The 15887-nt window shown below is 44.6% G+C and overlaps 1 protein-coding gene across 4 annotated transcripts in view; it reads left to right on the top strand.

Annotated features, from left to right (window-relative positions):
- Nucleotides 1–15887, top strand: part of MIPEP (mitochondrial intermediate peptidase) — a 141135-nt gene that overhangs the window by 9675 nt on the left and 115573 nt on the right. For all 4 annotated transcript variants that reach the window (XM_082365049.1, XM_082365051.1, XM_082365050.1 and 1 more), the window contains exons 5-8: nucleotides 6166–6229; nucleotides 10264–10446; nucleotides 10987–11143; nucleotides 15283–15331. In XM_082365049.1, the coding sequence (XP_082221175.1) occupies nucleotides 6166–6229; nucleotides 10264–10446; nucleotides 10987–11143; nucleotides 15283–15331 (453 nt within the window). The remainder of the gene's footprint in view (nucleotides 1–6165; nucleotides 6230–10263; nucleotides 10447–10986; nucleotides 11144–15282; nucleotides 15332–15887) is intronic.

Genomic DNA, 15887 nt, shown 5'->3' with positions numbered 1-15887 from the left:
TGGCCTGTGACCCCAAGTGAAGCCCTGCCCGCAGGGATCAGTCAGTGGTGGTGTCTCATGTTGATCTGGTGTAGGAATGACCACGCTGTGTGAGAAGCAGGGAGGGGTTGTCTTCACCTGTCTGCCTGTAAGCGGTTACCTGTGCTCCTGTTTCAGTTCATTGATCCTGACGCTCAGGATATGGGTAAAGCTGGCTGTACAATCACAGCAATGGGTCTTATTATAATTTTAGGTTTGAGCATTATTACCTTCGTTAGCAAAATGAGTAAAAGTTGAATGCCTGCTAATTGTGCTGGATTTATACTAAGCTGCTGCTGACTTTGAGTAACAACAGGTTGTTCATGATCTGACTTTACTACAGATTTGCTTTCCCATATTTAATGTATAAAAATGGAAGTAGACTGGCAGACCATTTGAGGTACAAAGGACTTGTGCTAATTGGACATGTACCACATTTCTAGATGTTACTAAGATGCCAATAGGATTTTTATTTTTATTTTAAAAAGTATTTATTTTTTATTTATTTCTGGCTGCATTGGGTCTTTGTTGCTGCGCGCGGGCTTTTCTGTAGTTGCGGCGAGCGGGGGCTACTCTTCGTTGCGGTGCACGGGCTTCTCATTGCGGTGGCTTCTCTTGTTGCGGAGCACGGGCTCTAGGCACACGGGCTTCAGTAGCTGTGGCACGTGGGCTCAGTAGTTGTGGCGCGCGGGCTCTAGAGTGCAGGCTCAGTAGTTGTGGCGCACGGGCTTAGTTGCTCTGTGGCACGTGGGATCTTCCCGGACCAGGGCTTGAACCCGTGTCCCCTGCATTGGCAGGCAGATTCTTAACCACTGCGCCACCAGAGAAGCCCAGGATTTTTAAAATAACAGAATGATAAACACATTGGGAAAAATAATCTGGGTAGAAGATCAATATTCTGGAAAGGAAAGGTTACATGTGAGTGGAAGGAAACAAGAATTGGAAGTGATAATTATCAAACTGTCATGGCACTTGTATATCATCAGGAGTGTTGACTGGAACCCAGGAAGCACCTTGCATATGGTGAAGGAGAAGTCAATGGCTAAAACAAAGTATTAGAGATTTAATACATTACTTTGTCATGAGAAGATGACGTATAGAAGAAATGCCATCATCATCATATTCTTAGGTGCATTCCTCAGAATACTAGTTTTGTGAGATATTAGAAAGTATTCCCAGAAGGGTCCCATTGATCAGTAAGTTTGGAAATCAGACATATTAATGAATTTTCCTCTCTTGGAGAATTTCAGTGTAGAGTCTCTGGGAAGCCCAGCCATAAAGAAACCTGTTTCACTTGGGGTTTTCCAGAACCATCAAGAGCTTTCTTGTTTGCTAAGAATATAACAAACACACTCCAGAAAATATAATGGAGGGAAAGTCCCAGTCACAAGAGCAGCAAAGCTGTGATACAGCTTGGAGTACCCTCAGGAGGGCAAAGTGCAGAACCTCCACATGCACACCCCCCCCCCCCGCCAAGGCATGAAAGATGATATTTAAATGGTGAAACATGCTGTATTCTTAGATTAGAAAAAGAAAACTCAGTGGTCTCTACTGGTCTGTAAGTTTGATGTTATCCATTCTAAAGATTTTTGTTGTTGTTATTTAAAATGATTTTGAAGTCATAAACAGTAAATATACCAGAATAGGCAGGAAAGATCTGGTAAAGAAAAAATGCTACAGAGGGATTTGTACCAGATAGTAAGACATATTATAAAAATACCGTATTTAAAAGAGCATGAAGAGCATTATACTTCGGCCAGAAGGTCAATGAGAGAATAGAGAAATTTCAGACACAGACACAAATGTCTGTGTGACTGTATTTAACACAGAATAGAAGTATCGTTTCTCATCAGTAGGGAAAGGCTTGGTTTTCAGTCGATGATGTTAGGCCAGTGGAAAAGTAAATTAATTTAAGATTTAAATATCTTTAAAAAAGAAATCCTAAAAGTATTGATAACTTGGAATGTGGAAGGTCTTTCTTCACAGGATACCAAAATCAGAGCACAAAAGGGGAGATTGATTTGATCATATACAAATTGCAAGCTTTGGTCTGGCAGAGCCCTTCCACATTCAGAGTCAGAATAAACAATGGGACAGATGTTACTTACATGATAAATGTTAATATAGTTATTATGTTTAGAGGTGTTACAAATTACCGAAAAAGAAAAAAAGCGAACCCTCTTATAGAAAAATGGGTAAAGGATTCTTTTCCTGAAACTCTTATTTCACAAAGTAAGGAATGGCAACATATGGCTGTTGAACGTGTAACAGTGTGTAGTGTGACACTGGTACTAAGTGGGATGTCATGGCTGGAGATGGGTCTCCAGAGTTAGAGGCCTTGGCTGGATATTGGTTCCCCAGCTCTCCAGGCCTTATTTTTCTCCTCTGCGCCACCAGGGAAGCCCTAAAAGCCATGCTTTTGAAGAATATTTAAAGATACAGAGAACTGTTCAATGTTTGTGATATAATTTTACAAGAAAAAGCAAGATACAAAAGTCTGTGTAGTTGTATCCCAGCGGGAGTCCTGGTGTAACACGTTGAAAGTGGATTGGATAGAAGCTGGGGGATGTGGTATCAGCCACAGTTGGTTGCCATGGAGATAGTATCTTCACAAGACCAAAGATGCACCTCAGACTGTGCTTCTGAGGATAAGGGTCTTGTTGGGTGTCCCCCCAGACCACCTAGCCTGGCCCCCGGGGACAGTGGCTGTTTCAGAGCCCAGGAATCAAGTTACTGCTCCTTAAGTCCACGCAGAAAGTCAGCAAACTTTTTCAAGTACCTACTATGTGCTGGGCACCAAGCTGCTTTCTGGAACCTATCTTATTTAATGAAGCATGTTCTTCATAGCCTTAAGAGAAAGAAGAAAGAAAAAGTCGTATGTTGGAAGGAAATACAAGAATTTTAATAGTGGTTATCTTTGGTAGGATTAGTGATTTTAGTTTTTTCATGCATTTCTACAGTAAAGCTGTTACATGATAAACCTATGTTATGTAACACGATAAAATTATATTACCCAGTAAATTCCCACCCCTAGTTGATCCCCCTGCCGTCTTTCTTTTCTCTTATTAGAACAAACAGAAACCACCTTTGCTGGAAGAGAGGAGGGGTGTGTTCTAGGTTGACTGTTGAGGATGGGAGATGGATGGGAGACAGATGACGAGGACAGTCTGGGGCTTGAGTGGAGCCCTTTACATTATTTAAGAAAGAAGGTCTGTTGAAGTTTCAGAAATTTAGAAGAACTTTAATTCTGTTCATTCAGTATATTGGCACAATAATCAGGAAGATGAATATATCCATTATAAAAAGTCAAGAAAAGCAGGAGAATAGATCATATATTTGGATAACTTAATTCCAGAAAAAAGTAGTTTTAAAAAAATACTACTGGGACTTCCCTGGTGGTGCAGTGGTTAAGAATGCACCTGCCCATGCAGGGGACGTGGGTTCGAGCCCTGGTCCGGGAAGATCCCACATGCCGCGGAGCAGCTAAGCCCGTGCGCCACAACTACTGAGTCTGTGCTCTAGAGCCCACATGCCACAACTACTGAGCCCGTGTGCCACAACTACTGAAGCCCAAGCGCCTAGAGCCCGTGCTCCGCAACAAGAGAAGCCACTGCAGTGAGAAGCCTGTGCACCGTGACGAAGAGTAGCCCCCGCTCACTGCAACTAGAGAAAGCCCACAGGCAGCAACGAAGACCCAATGCAGCCAAAACAAAACAAAACCAAACAAACAAACAAAGAAAAAAACTAATGAAAGCAAGGAGTGTTACACTTGAGCTCGGTTCCCAGCATGCAGCAGGGTTAAGAAGGAAGAAAACAGTTCTCCTTAGCCCAGAGATTCCACTTCCGGTACAGCATCAGAGAATTTACTGTTCTAAGTGGCTGCCACTAGTTGGAAGCAAAACTGAAAATCTCATGCAGAAAGCCTTTGAAAAACTGTCCAAGTATAAACTGTTTTATGTTTTTAATTATTGGGATTTGGATGGAGTTGAAATAATCAGTCATCACGGTGGCATTCACAGGTTTGCCCTCTGTGAATAAAAGAATAAGCTCCTACATGAACTGCTAATCGTAATTGTTTTTCGTGTTCTGCAATACCTATACTGGCTTATTTCAACGTTGGTTGCAGCTGGGTTTTGTTCCCTCTTTGTCTGCTATGCTTCAGCTTCCCATAAAGCATTTATAACCCAGCAGTGAAGTCTCCTGCCACATGACTTGGCATCATATGGCCTCAACACAACCATTAAAAAATTTCTGTGTTTGCCCAACATTTAAGCTTGTGGAGTGGAAATCATGAACGCTATTGGAGCCCGTAGCAGAGGCCCCAGATTTGGTCGGAGGTGGGGGACAGTGTTTAGAGACCTCACCGTGGCGGATAGGGTGTCTCACGACGCAAGGACTTCTGACATGAGGAGGGCCTTCCTGCAGGGTGGCGGACTTGGGGCACGATGGCCCGTTCAGCGTGATGGCAGTACGTTCTGGACTAGGATGATGGTGGTAGAGAAGTTTAGAGGGCTTAATTTGGCTGATTGCCCTCCCACCCCCCAATAAACAGCTACTATTTGCTGAGCTGTTTTCATATGCCAGTAAATTTGTGATATGCAATTATACATGACTTACATTTTAGTAATACTGACAGAAGCGCTGTGAGGTACACCTCTGCTTCCTGGTCCCCCGATGTTTATCAGTCACATCTGCTTACGAGTGATGGTAGATCATTGTCTCCTGGGCATCAGGGACCATGTTTCCACCCTAATAGATCTGAAGAGCTGTGTGTCCCAGCCCATGCCTTTGTGGCCCAGCATGGTAATGTCTTGTTTCCAGGTCACACAGGTTTTTCTTTCATTTAGTATGTTACGAGTTCAGTATTTTTTTTTTTTAAAGAATAGGTGGATGCTTTCCTGTTTTAAAAATTTGTTTATTTTTGACCACGTTGGGTCTTCGTTGCTGCGCGCAGGCTTTCTCTAGTTGTGGCGAGCGGGGGCTGCTCTTCTTTGTGGTGCGTGGGCTTCTCATTGTGGTAGCTTCTCTTGTTGCGGAGCACAGGCTCTAGGCGCGCGGGATTCAGTAGTTGTGGCATGCGGGCTCAGTAGTTGTGGCTCGCGGACTCTAGAGTGCAGGCTCAGTAGTTGTGGCGCACGGGCTTAGTTGCTCCACGGCATGTAGGATCTTCCTGGACCAGGGATTGAACCTGTGTCTCCTGCGTTGGCAGGTGGATTCATAACCACTGCGCCACCAGGGAAGCCCACGAGTTCAGTATTTTGATTCCCCTGGTCCCTAATGGGAAAGTAAATCATCTTAAATTAGCTTATAACTAAAAAGGGAAAGATGGGGACTTCACTGGTGGTGCAGTGGTTAAGAATCCGCCTGCCTGTGCAGGGAACACAAGTTCGATCCCTGGTCCAGGAAGATCCCACATGCAATGGAGCAACTAAGCCCGTGCACCACAGCTACTGAGTCTGCGAGCCACAAGTACTGAGCCCGCGCACCTGATGGTCTTTGAACTCCCTAAGCACTTTATTTGTACCCCGGTTAGGAAACTTATTATTTCTTTTGCCTTGTGTTCGTTCATTGTAACAGTACTTATCCCCGTCTGGGCCACGCCTCATGGGTGAGCAGAGTATCATTCTGTTCAGTACACGTGCTGAGTAGGAAATGTGTTACAGTTATGCATGCACACCTTCATGCAGAGTTCAGGCAGCATGTGTGTGTCCCACAAGGACTTAATTTGGTGCGTTGTGTATGGTTTGCAGCAGATATTCTTGAAGGAAAGACAGTTGAAAAGATGTCCATTTTTTCCTTTCTAGAAAAAAGCAGAAAATTTGGCCTTGTTGGAGTAATTGTCATTCATTGTCAGTTTAAGGCTTGTTGTATAGTTAGCACGGTGTATCTGATACCAAATCATCCATAGGAGAGCTTAAAACCCAGTCAGCCAGCTGTTTTGCCTGACTTCTAAGATGTTAAGCTTCTGGTTTCAAGCAAACAAACTGTGTGTGTGTGTGTGTGTGTGTGTGTGTGTGTGTGTGTGTGTGTGGAAACATCTGGCTTTTGGGCAGTAAGGTTGAAAAAGATGGATTTATTTTGCAAAAAACTGATTTTTGTTCATAATTATTATTACCTGTTCTAACCTGGCACCTATTTTATTTACAGGCGAGTGGCCGAACTGTTTATGTTTGATTTTGAAATCAGTGGAATCCATCTAGACAGAGAAAAGGTAACTTTGTTTTTTGGCTCCTCTTGTTTTACTGATATCTAGTTGGTATATTGTTGATGTGGTTCTTGTATGTTGCTTGAATTTCCATATTATAAAGACACCTAGGTCGTTTATGTTATGAAATTCTTCTGTAAGTTGTATTTGAACATAGCGCTCTCTGGAGGTTGGCCTGTCACCCAAGATAATTCAGAGTTAAGAAATGGCTTGAGACAGTTGGGGCGTTTTAGGTGTCATGGAAGTGGGATGAGATGGGCCGTATCAGGAAGGCCAGCTAGTGAGTAGGAAAGCTGGCACTGTTGAAGATTAGGGTCTGGTTGCAGAAGTACAGGAAGTATTGTTGAGACCCAGTGCAGGTGTGTTTGTTGATGTAATACCTATCTTGGACAGACCCCCATAGTTTCATTCTGAAAGCAGTAAGCATGGGTTATACAGTGTTGAAACTGGGATGAGAGGGGCCTTCTTTGTCCAGACCCCTCATTTTACAGGTGTGGGAACAAGGCAAAGTGATCTGTTCAAGTTCCCATCCTTTGTCCTCAGGATCTCTCACCCTGGCCACTGCTCTTCTAGAACATGACATCCCAATGAATGCTTATTCACTTCAGTATTAAGCTCAGGGCTGGAAGAATGGGATGGCTCAACCAGCACCCAAAGAGCTGCCTGCCCCAGTGTCTCACCCTGCCTGCCTGCAGCCTAGACTGTTACGGTGCTGCTTTCTTTTTTAGATAAATATGTTTCTCCTGATAAATATACGATAAAGCCACTTACCTATTAACAGAGTTTGGTTTATCGAAGTGTCTTGGAAAGTAGAAGGCAGGGTATTGAGAATACGTGTCACATACATAGATGCTATCATTTTGGTTGGTGCTGAGCGTGAGTAATTCTGAGGCCGCTCACATGTCTGTGTGCTTATGTGGCCTTAAGGGCTCAGCACGTGACTCCTGGCCTAACCCAGCAGTCCCCAAGGCTGATAGGCTCTACTGCAAACTCAGATTGCCTGAAATGGACACATTTGCCCCTTTCCAGACCAGTTTGTTATTAATACTTCTCTGTACCAATAATGCCACCATTCTCTGAGTCACCCAAATACAATTTTGGAGTCAGTTTGCATTTTTTCCATTCTCAGTGCTCTCACATCTCAGTGACCAAGTCCTTGGATTGTTTCTGTAGGGCTTCACTTGCATCTGTCTGCATCCCCAAAACAACTCACCTTGATCCTTATCACCAAATACCTGGGCCATCCTAAAAGCCATTGTCTTCCTACACCCATTATAAGTAACAGTGATTAAGCATTTGCTCTTTTTTTTTTTTTTTGCATTTGCTCTTTAAATCACATATTTCTCATCAGATCTTCATAACAGCTTTGAGGCTGGTACTACTACTATTCCTGTTGCATGGGTGAAGACGCTGAGGCACCTAGAGGTCATGTGATTTCCCCAAGGTCATAGAGCTTGTAGGTGGAGGAGGCTATTACATAAGCCATGCCGACTCCAGGGCCTGCCCAGCTGCCCTGCCTGCAGGCCTTCTGGCGGTCAGTCTAACCTGTCTGTGACCATTGGAGTACTTTCCTTAAAGCACTGATTCAACTGTTACACTCCACCCAGAACCTTCCAGTGCCTTCCCATTGCCTATTGAAAGAGTATAAATGGCAATTAATACGTAGAATCCCCAGCTCTCCCTGCCCCTACCCCCCGTGTTACTCAGTGGCACTGCCCTCCCTGCTCTGGTCCTCTGTCCCCTCTGGGCTTGCCTGTCTGAAATCCCCATTAAGCCTTCATCTTCAGGCCATGGTGTCTGCAAAGCTGTTCTCAACCCCTCAGGTGGAATTTTGTATTCATCCAAACTCACATTTTACTTATTTCACACATATGGCATTTATCTTTAGGTTGTTATTACCGCGTTGCTTATCTAAATCACAGGTCTCTCAAGGACAGGGAGTGTGGGTTCTCGTTTTTCATGCACAGGAGTTTTAGACTCAATAAAATAATGAATGTGTGAGAATCATAGCGATGCTCACTAACGTTAATCAGATTTGATATTTTCATGAGGAAGTTTGCTATTAGAGAATCTGGGAGAATAGTTTTATTATTTTGTAGAATCTTCATGAAAGATGTTTTTGAAACTTTATTAAAAAGTAACATGTCAGGTCAAGGTCAGCTTCACCAGCACTGACTTTGCTTTTATCTAATGTGTGTTCTTAATAGGACAGCTGCCCCTCCTAGCAGGTAACTCCCTGCGAGCCCACCCATATTGAAGATGCAGTAACGTAAACCTGCTGAACTCCCGTGTTGTCACTTCAGTGTCTGTTGTCAGAGGTGCTCCACTAGGACAGGGGGCAAGGGAGACATAGCACACTTTAAGAGAGCTTGAAATGAAGCCACTAACATAACCTACAAACCGTAAAGGCCTACGTTCTTTCTGTATTCTTTCCAGGTTATTCCTTACTTACATTTTAGGGTCTCGTGAATATAATTAAAAATTAAAGGAAGTGTGTTCTTCAGCAATCATTTAATAAATACAACAATTTCATAGCATTCTTAGAGCTCTGAGTACCGCATGTTTAATTATGTCCAAATGATGAAATGATATACTTAGCAGGCTGTTGGTGAAGTCGGGAAATAAACAGTTTTTATTTTTCCAGGGATTGTAACAGGTGATAAACTCCTTGAAATAACTAATTTTATCACTTTTTTTTTTTTTTTTTTTTTTAAGTAGTAAAAGCTTTGAGGAAAGTTTTTGGAACTATAGTATAATTTCCAGATGTCTTTCTTTTTTGTTATTCCACTGGTCACCATTAGGGGGTGACAAATGGCCATATCAGAAATAAAATAGGCAAAGAGAAGTCTGGATGATAAAGATGTAGGAGTATCTGAAAACTTATTTTTCCTATGAAGTTTGAATTTTCTGTATTGAAATTTTTTGTTATTAAAATACACTAAGTTTTTTCCAGCAGCTTATCAAGGGTACATCTGCATCATACATAGTTATCTTTTAAAAAATACTAGTGCTGCCTAATCATTTTTTAGGGTCATAGCGTAGTTTAGAACCTGTTAATAGCTATTGACCCCCTTGCCGGGAAGTTTGCCTGTGATTTCACCTGAAGCCTGTCCTGAGCCCAGGTCTGGATGCCTGTGTAGTTTTCCTGTAACAAGTGCCTGAAAATACACCCCTTGTCCCCAGGAGGACCTGACCAGTTATGTGGACCTCAGTTTTAAGTTTCATCCCAAATATTTGTGGCGCCCCTTTGATGGCACAGGTTTTCTCAGGAGATGGTGTCCTAGGGGTGTGACTGACGAGAAAACCCACCCCATTCTGTCACTGTCACTGACGGCCTGAGGCCTGACGGTGCCAGCCGTGGGGCTGGGGGATGCGGTCCTGCCCCAGCAGCCCCGACTCCAGCCCTCCTCACCTCTCTGCTGCTGTCCTGCTGTAACCCCGCAAGTGGGTGCCCAGCAGAGCTTTGGAAGTGCCCCTTCGCTGCACTTCAGCGAAGAACTGCATTAATTATACCTTGCTTCCCCTGCCCTTGTACCTGATCTTTTAAGACTGAGAATATTTTCTAATCTGCCCTTCAAATACTTCATGTTTTTAGTCTCAAAATACTTCTAAGTATCATATCAAATAGATTCAACTACTCCCTGGCTCACTTAACTAAGAGGTTTTCAGGGCCAGGGGAGGACCTGTACTTCCCAATATTGTTAATTTCACAGATGCGTTGTATAACCCAGACTTCGAATAGAACTCTAGAAGTTACATACGTCTTAAAGCCTAGAAGCACTAAAAAACCGTAAGGATAACTTTTTGGTCAGGATATTAAATATCTGTCAAAAGTAGAGTTAACATTTGTAGTACATTACTGTGTATTAAACATTTATGATACAAATTATATTCAGTATTCATTTTATCACATAATATATTTAGTATCTTATTAAATTATAATTCAGCTATATATGTTGATTTGCTGTCTTCATAGATTACCTATTAAGTTAGTTGTGAAATATTACTTAAATAACTTTTATTACTGCCCCCACGTGCAGCGTAAAAGAGCGGTGGACCTGAACGTTAAAATCTTGGATCTGAGCAGCGCGTTTCTCATGGGAACCCACTTTCCCAGCAAGATTGAGAAGCATCTCCTGCCGGAACACATTCGACATCACTTCGAGCTGGCCGGGGACCACGTGCTGGTGGATGGTCTGCGTGCAGAAGTGCCGGATGACTTGGTACGTGCGCTCCATCCTCTGTGCAGTTTGGTCCCCGTACCGGGGCCACGTCTGTTGTGACCCCCAAATTTAGTGATAAGATAGTCACACCTTTAAAAATACGTTAGTGTCACTGAGCGCTAAAAATTGAACGGGGGGTGATTAATTCTGTAAATGCTTTGAATAATGAAAATGGTTTGATTACTCCTGTATCATAAAGGGCTCCTCATTTTCAAAGTATGATGAACAGCAGCAGTGATGGCCATTCTAGGGACTTAGACTTTAATGCAGGTAGTTTGCACGTCACCTGGTTAAAGGTGCTTCATGGCACGTGTGTTGGCTAAAATTTGTGCCACCCTGCCCCATAGTAGAGAACCCAGTCGAGTATGATGTGTCTCCCATACCAGTGATGAATCCAGAAGCTTTATTCACCTTGTGGAGACCATTATTCTAAAGCGTTGCTCGCCTGCAGAACAAAGTGGGGGAGGTACCCTATATTATTATGGTGTAGGACTTTGTACCGTGTACGGCTGTCTTTTACCTTTCACTTTCTAAACATAGGTGCGAGAAGCCGCTTATAAAATTTTTCTTTATCCCAATGCTGGTCAATTGAAATGTTTAGAAGAATTGCTCAGCAACAGAGATCTTCTGGCAAAGTTAGTGGGGTTTTCTACGTATTCCCACAGAGCTCTCCAAGGAACAATGGCTAAAAATCCAGGTAAGCCTGTTTATCCAACTTTAAGGACAAAGTAGGGTTTTTTTTTTTTTTTTTTTTTTTTTCCAAGTAGGGTTTTTATGAAGCTGAACTTATGATTTTAAATAGCTATAAATTACTGTTCTATTTTTCATATAGTCAGAGACCAGTTACTGAGATTTCTGCTTCTTTATTAGGAAGAAGTTTTATTAATTTATTTTATTTTTGGCTGTGTTGGGTCTTCGTTTCTGTGCGAGGGCTTTCTCTAGTTGCGGCGAGCGGGGGCCACTCTTCATCGCGGTGCGCGGGCCTCTCACTATCGCGGCCTCTCTTGTTGCGGAGCACAGGCTCCAGACGCGCGGGCTCAGTAGTTGTGGCTCACGGGCCTAGTTGCTCCGCGGCATGTGGGATCTTCCCAGACCAGGGCTCAAACCCGTGTCCCCTGCATTGGCAGGCAGATTCTCAACCACCGCGCCACCAGGGGAGCTCGGAAGAAGTTTTAAATAGAGCTAATAGTTTGGAATGTATTCTGCCCAACCTATGTATTTTATGTGCGCATTGAGAGCACATCATACTTAAAATCTCACTGATGATGATTTGAATTGTTTTCATTTTAACTCAGCTGGTTTCTGTGCTGAGCCTGACCAGATTGGTTAGGATTAGTGTCAGAGAGAGTATTTCTGCTGAAGTCAAGGTTCAGGGTAGGCCGGATCATGTAAAAACCCCTCCTTTCAGAGAGAAGGGGGCTGCTTTGCAAAGTTGGTGCTGGGGCGGGCCTGGGGGGAGCATCTCTCCTGGGTTTGCTCCGTTCAGTTCTCTACGATTTATGATGTATAAGGGAAAATGTTTTGCAATGAAAACGATACAGATGTATATAGCATATCGTTCAAAGGTGTGTAGTAAATTACAGTTACATTTTAGACACTGAGTCCAGGGTAGGGTGGCCTCGGTGGTGGGGCTGTTCAGACCCAGGTGTATCTTAGGGGTTGGGTTTGCATGCCTCGGTGACGGGCCGAGTGGGAGGGGCAGACGGCCGTGGACACCCGGGGTCTCTGGCCGTGCGTTGGGACAGACGTGCCGATTGTGGGGTCGGGGGACACTGGGAGGGGCTCTGCGGGAAGGGTCACCCTTGGCTCTGTGCTGTCTCTGTCCCTCCCGTGTTCCCTGCGGTGTCCGTAGCTCCTCGGAGGTCTTCTTGAACCCACCCCGCCTTGTTTCTTTCTCTCTTGTGCACGCCGTCCCCTTGGCCTGGCCTCACTCCCGCTGGTCAGCCGTGGGCACGTCTCCCTCACTCGAGGCCTGCTTGCTGCCTGCGTGTCTGTCTGTCAAAATCCTATCCAGGGTGTCAGGGCTGGGCTCCCGCCGCCCCCTCCATGAAGCCTGTTAAAACGTTTCCACGTCCCTTGTACTCCTTCGTCCCTGAACTCTTAGAACACTTAAAATTTGTGTTATATATTTTAGCTCCCAAACAGGTATTCTGTCCCCTCGGGTGCTTTTCTGTGGTCACTGTTGTCACCACGTTGTTATAACGACGTCTTATTATTTTATACTATATGTAATAGTTATATAATGCCTACTCTGGGCCATTATTTCCTTTCATTCCTCTATAGCCGTGCGAGATAGACGGTTGTATCCACTTCACAGATGAGGAACCGCAGGTCAGGTTGATTGCTAAGAAGTGGCAGAGCTCAAGCCCAAACCCGGGCTCTCGATTCATGCTCCTCCGTAGGCCACCTGAGACCACATGCCCCTTTTTCTGTGTCACCTGCATCGGCTCTTTCAGTTCATTGGTTCGACAGATATGCACTAAGTGCCCACTGTGTGCCAGATGTTATTCTAGGCGCTGGAGATAAATCCGAGTAGGACAGATGGGAATCCCTGCTTGTGTGCAGGTGACAGGAGAACAGAAAAGCAGGGGAAGAGTCCGGTCTGTTCCTGGCTCCTACAGGTTGTGGAGAAAGTGGTACAGGGGAGGGAGGACTGCGCGTGTCAGGAGGTGTGCGGCCCCGCACGGTCCGCGAAGGCTCGTGGATGAGGCTGTGAGCAGAGGCTCCAGATGGGGGCCCAGGTGTGAGGACGTGAGGAGGAGCAGGAGGAGCCCGCGGGGCGGGGCGGGGCGGGGGCGGTCACAGGTGAAGGAGGCTCGTCCTTGGGGGAGGTGGGTTTGAGCCGGGACTTCAGTGGTCGTGGCCCCGCCGAGGGGGCTGAGAACGGCTACAGGGAGGGGCATCCGGAGGTGCTTCGCAGTGGCCACAGTGAGGGACGCGACTGCTCCAGGCCGACGGCGGCTGTGCAGGTGGTGGGATGTCACGTTTGGGGTGTGTGGCACCCGAAGGGAGAGCCAGGCCTTCGACATGAGCCACCGGGAAGACAGTTCCTGCTGACGGGGGCGGGGCAGGAGCGCGGTGGGTCTGAGTTAGGTGTGAGATGCCAGGTGGTCAGCGCAGGTGGAAACACTGATGGACGGTGAGGCACACACACACGCCAGGACGAGACTGGTCGGCTTGCCTGGACGCTGGGGGCAGCCGGGGCCCGGGGAAGGTGGGGCACTGAGCCCCGGCTTGAGTGACGTGCACTGGACGTCACCGGCCCCGCAGTAGCGAGCGCCCAGGGTGATGGCTGGCAGATCCACGGCTCACAAGGTGGTTAGCATGGAAATGTCTTGGAGCTGGACTCTGTGCGCGTAGTTGTGTCGAATGTGACCTGTGTCCTCGAGGGATTTAACATTTGGTTGGGGAGCTTAGACGTATACGTATAAAGATAAACCTTAATACAGGTCAGTGTCTTTTTAGTTCCAAATGCATAGAATATGGAAAACAATGCCCTAGGATTTTAGGAGCGCAGGAAGTTTGCAGGTGCTTGGATGGTTGCTGAAAGTCTCATGAGGGAAGGGAAAGTGGTGGTGAGGAGCAGTGAGCTGTCGACAGAGGGGGAGGGAGGTGGGAGGGGTACCGGTTAAGGTGGACCCCAGGTGACAGGTGTGTCAGGGGGTCATCTTCCGGCGAGGCATGCATTTGCTCTCAGGCCGTTTCAAACTCATTCCTTTTTATTGAATACTACGAAAGCTAGGAGAGCTAGGAAAACGAAATAGGTGAAAGTTAGTAAAAAATGGTTATTTTGAAATAAAAAGCACACACAGAGATATATTTGAAAACAGTTTTCTATGCTAGCTGGTTTGATATCTGGAAATAAAGACTTTATTTTAAATTAAATAACAGATGTTTTTCTTAACACCATCTAAAACGAGGCAGCGTTTTTCAGGTTACGAGGTACGGGCTGGTTCAGCACTGATGGTGGGGAGACCCCTGGCTTCCTGGTTTAGGTCCGTCCTTTCCCCAGTCTCTTATTTTACTCAGACAAGAGAGAAACTGAACAAGAAACTGAAACATATAAAAGACCATCTGGAAAATAGAAAAACAGTGTGTGTAGCGCACTCTCAAATACATATGAAAGCTCTGTACATGTTAAATAGTGGCAAAAAGTGCTAAATTCAGAAAGTCACATGAAAAATTTCCTATCATGGGAAACAACAGTAAATCCACTACATTGCCTTTATGGGTTTGTACCATATAGTGACTTATGGCCGAAGTATTTTAAGTAGTAAAAAAAAAAAAAAATTCCAATAGAGCCTAAATTTTTAATGTTCTAATTTTGCAATAGTTCCTTTGGATACTGATCCTAAATAGATTATTCTGCTGTGTATATAAAAATAAAAATATTTACCCAGAAAAACACTGATTTTTAAAATCTGATGTTTCTAAGTTGTAGTGATTTTTATGAACAAATCAGAGTCTAGCTATCTGTTGAAAACTCAGAAAAAAATTAGACATGTCTGACAGACATTTTTTTCCATTATACATATGAATAGATAGAAATAGATTAAACTTTGGATTCTTTTCTTTCGTTTTCCCCTTAACTCTTTATTTTGGGGTATCATTTAAAGCTTTGATTATTACTATGTCAGTTTAATTTTGTTTATTTAATAAAGATCATCATCATCCAGAAATGCCTAGTATATGTTAGCAACCCAGCTTCCCTTTGAGAATTGTCACTTTAAAGGCATTGTAGTGTGTGGATTTATGATCACCACATTATAATTTTAACAGGTATGTACATTTTATTTTATGTAGTTAAAGATATTTTCTTTTGGATTTTCATTTTAGAGACTGTCATGCAGTTCCTTGAGAAGCTATCTGACAAACTCTCTGAAAGGTTTGTTTTTTTATTCTACTCTTTAGAGTACGTGTTATTTAGTTAGTTTTTTTTTTAAGACTTGATTTATAAAAAAACAATTAGTAAGTGACCTGTTAAGAATATAAGTGTTGGAATATTGCGTCAGATCTGTGGACTGTTCAAGAGATTGGAGGAGCAGTGAGCCCTACTGTGAAAGTGCAGTCGTCCCCCGAAGGTGACAGTCTCGGAAGCTTGGGCGTCCCCTCTGCTGAGCCAGTCAGCCGTCTTGAGGAGCTCATCATCGATAGGGACTTCTTAAAGTTTCCCAAACCTTTTGAAACTATATGTTTTAGCTTGTACCATCAGTTTTATCATCAGCTGGAGATGTAGCATTTCTCTTCTTTCGGCCTCAGTGTGCGCGGCTGGTGGGGATGGTAGACGGATCTGTTTGCCCCGCTGTGTGCTTTAAGAGCGCTCTCAGCGGTCCCTCTGTCACAACCGCCGGCCTTCTCCCTGCCCAGCCCCCTGGGCTGGCCCTCGTCCTCGGGGCCACTCTGGTAGTGCTCTGTCTGGGGGCCAGCCCCGCAGGAGCCTT

This window comes from Balaenoptera borealis (assembly GCF_965194805.1).
Source record: "Balaenoptera borealis genome assembly, chromosome: 18".
In the NCBI taxonomy this organism is placed as follows: Eukaryota; Metazoa; Chordata; class Mammalia; order Artiodactyla; family Balaenopteridae; genus Balaenoptera; species Balaenoptera borealis.
This window is presented reverse-complemented; position numbering and strand designations above follow the sequence as displayed.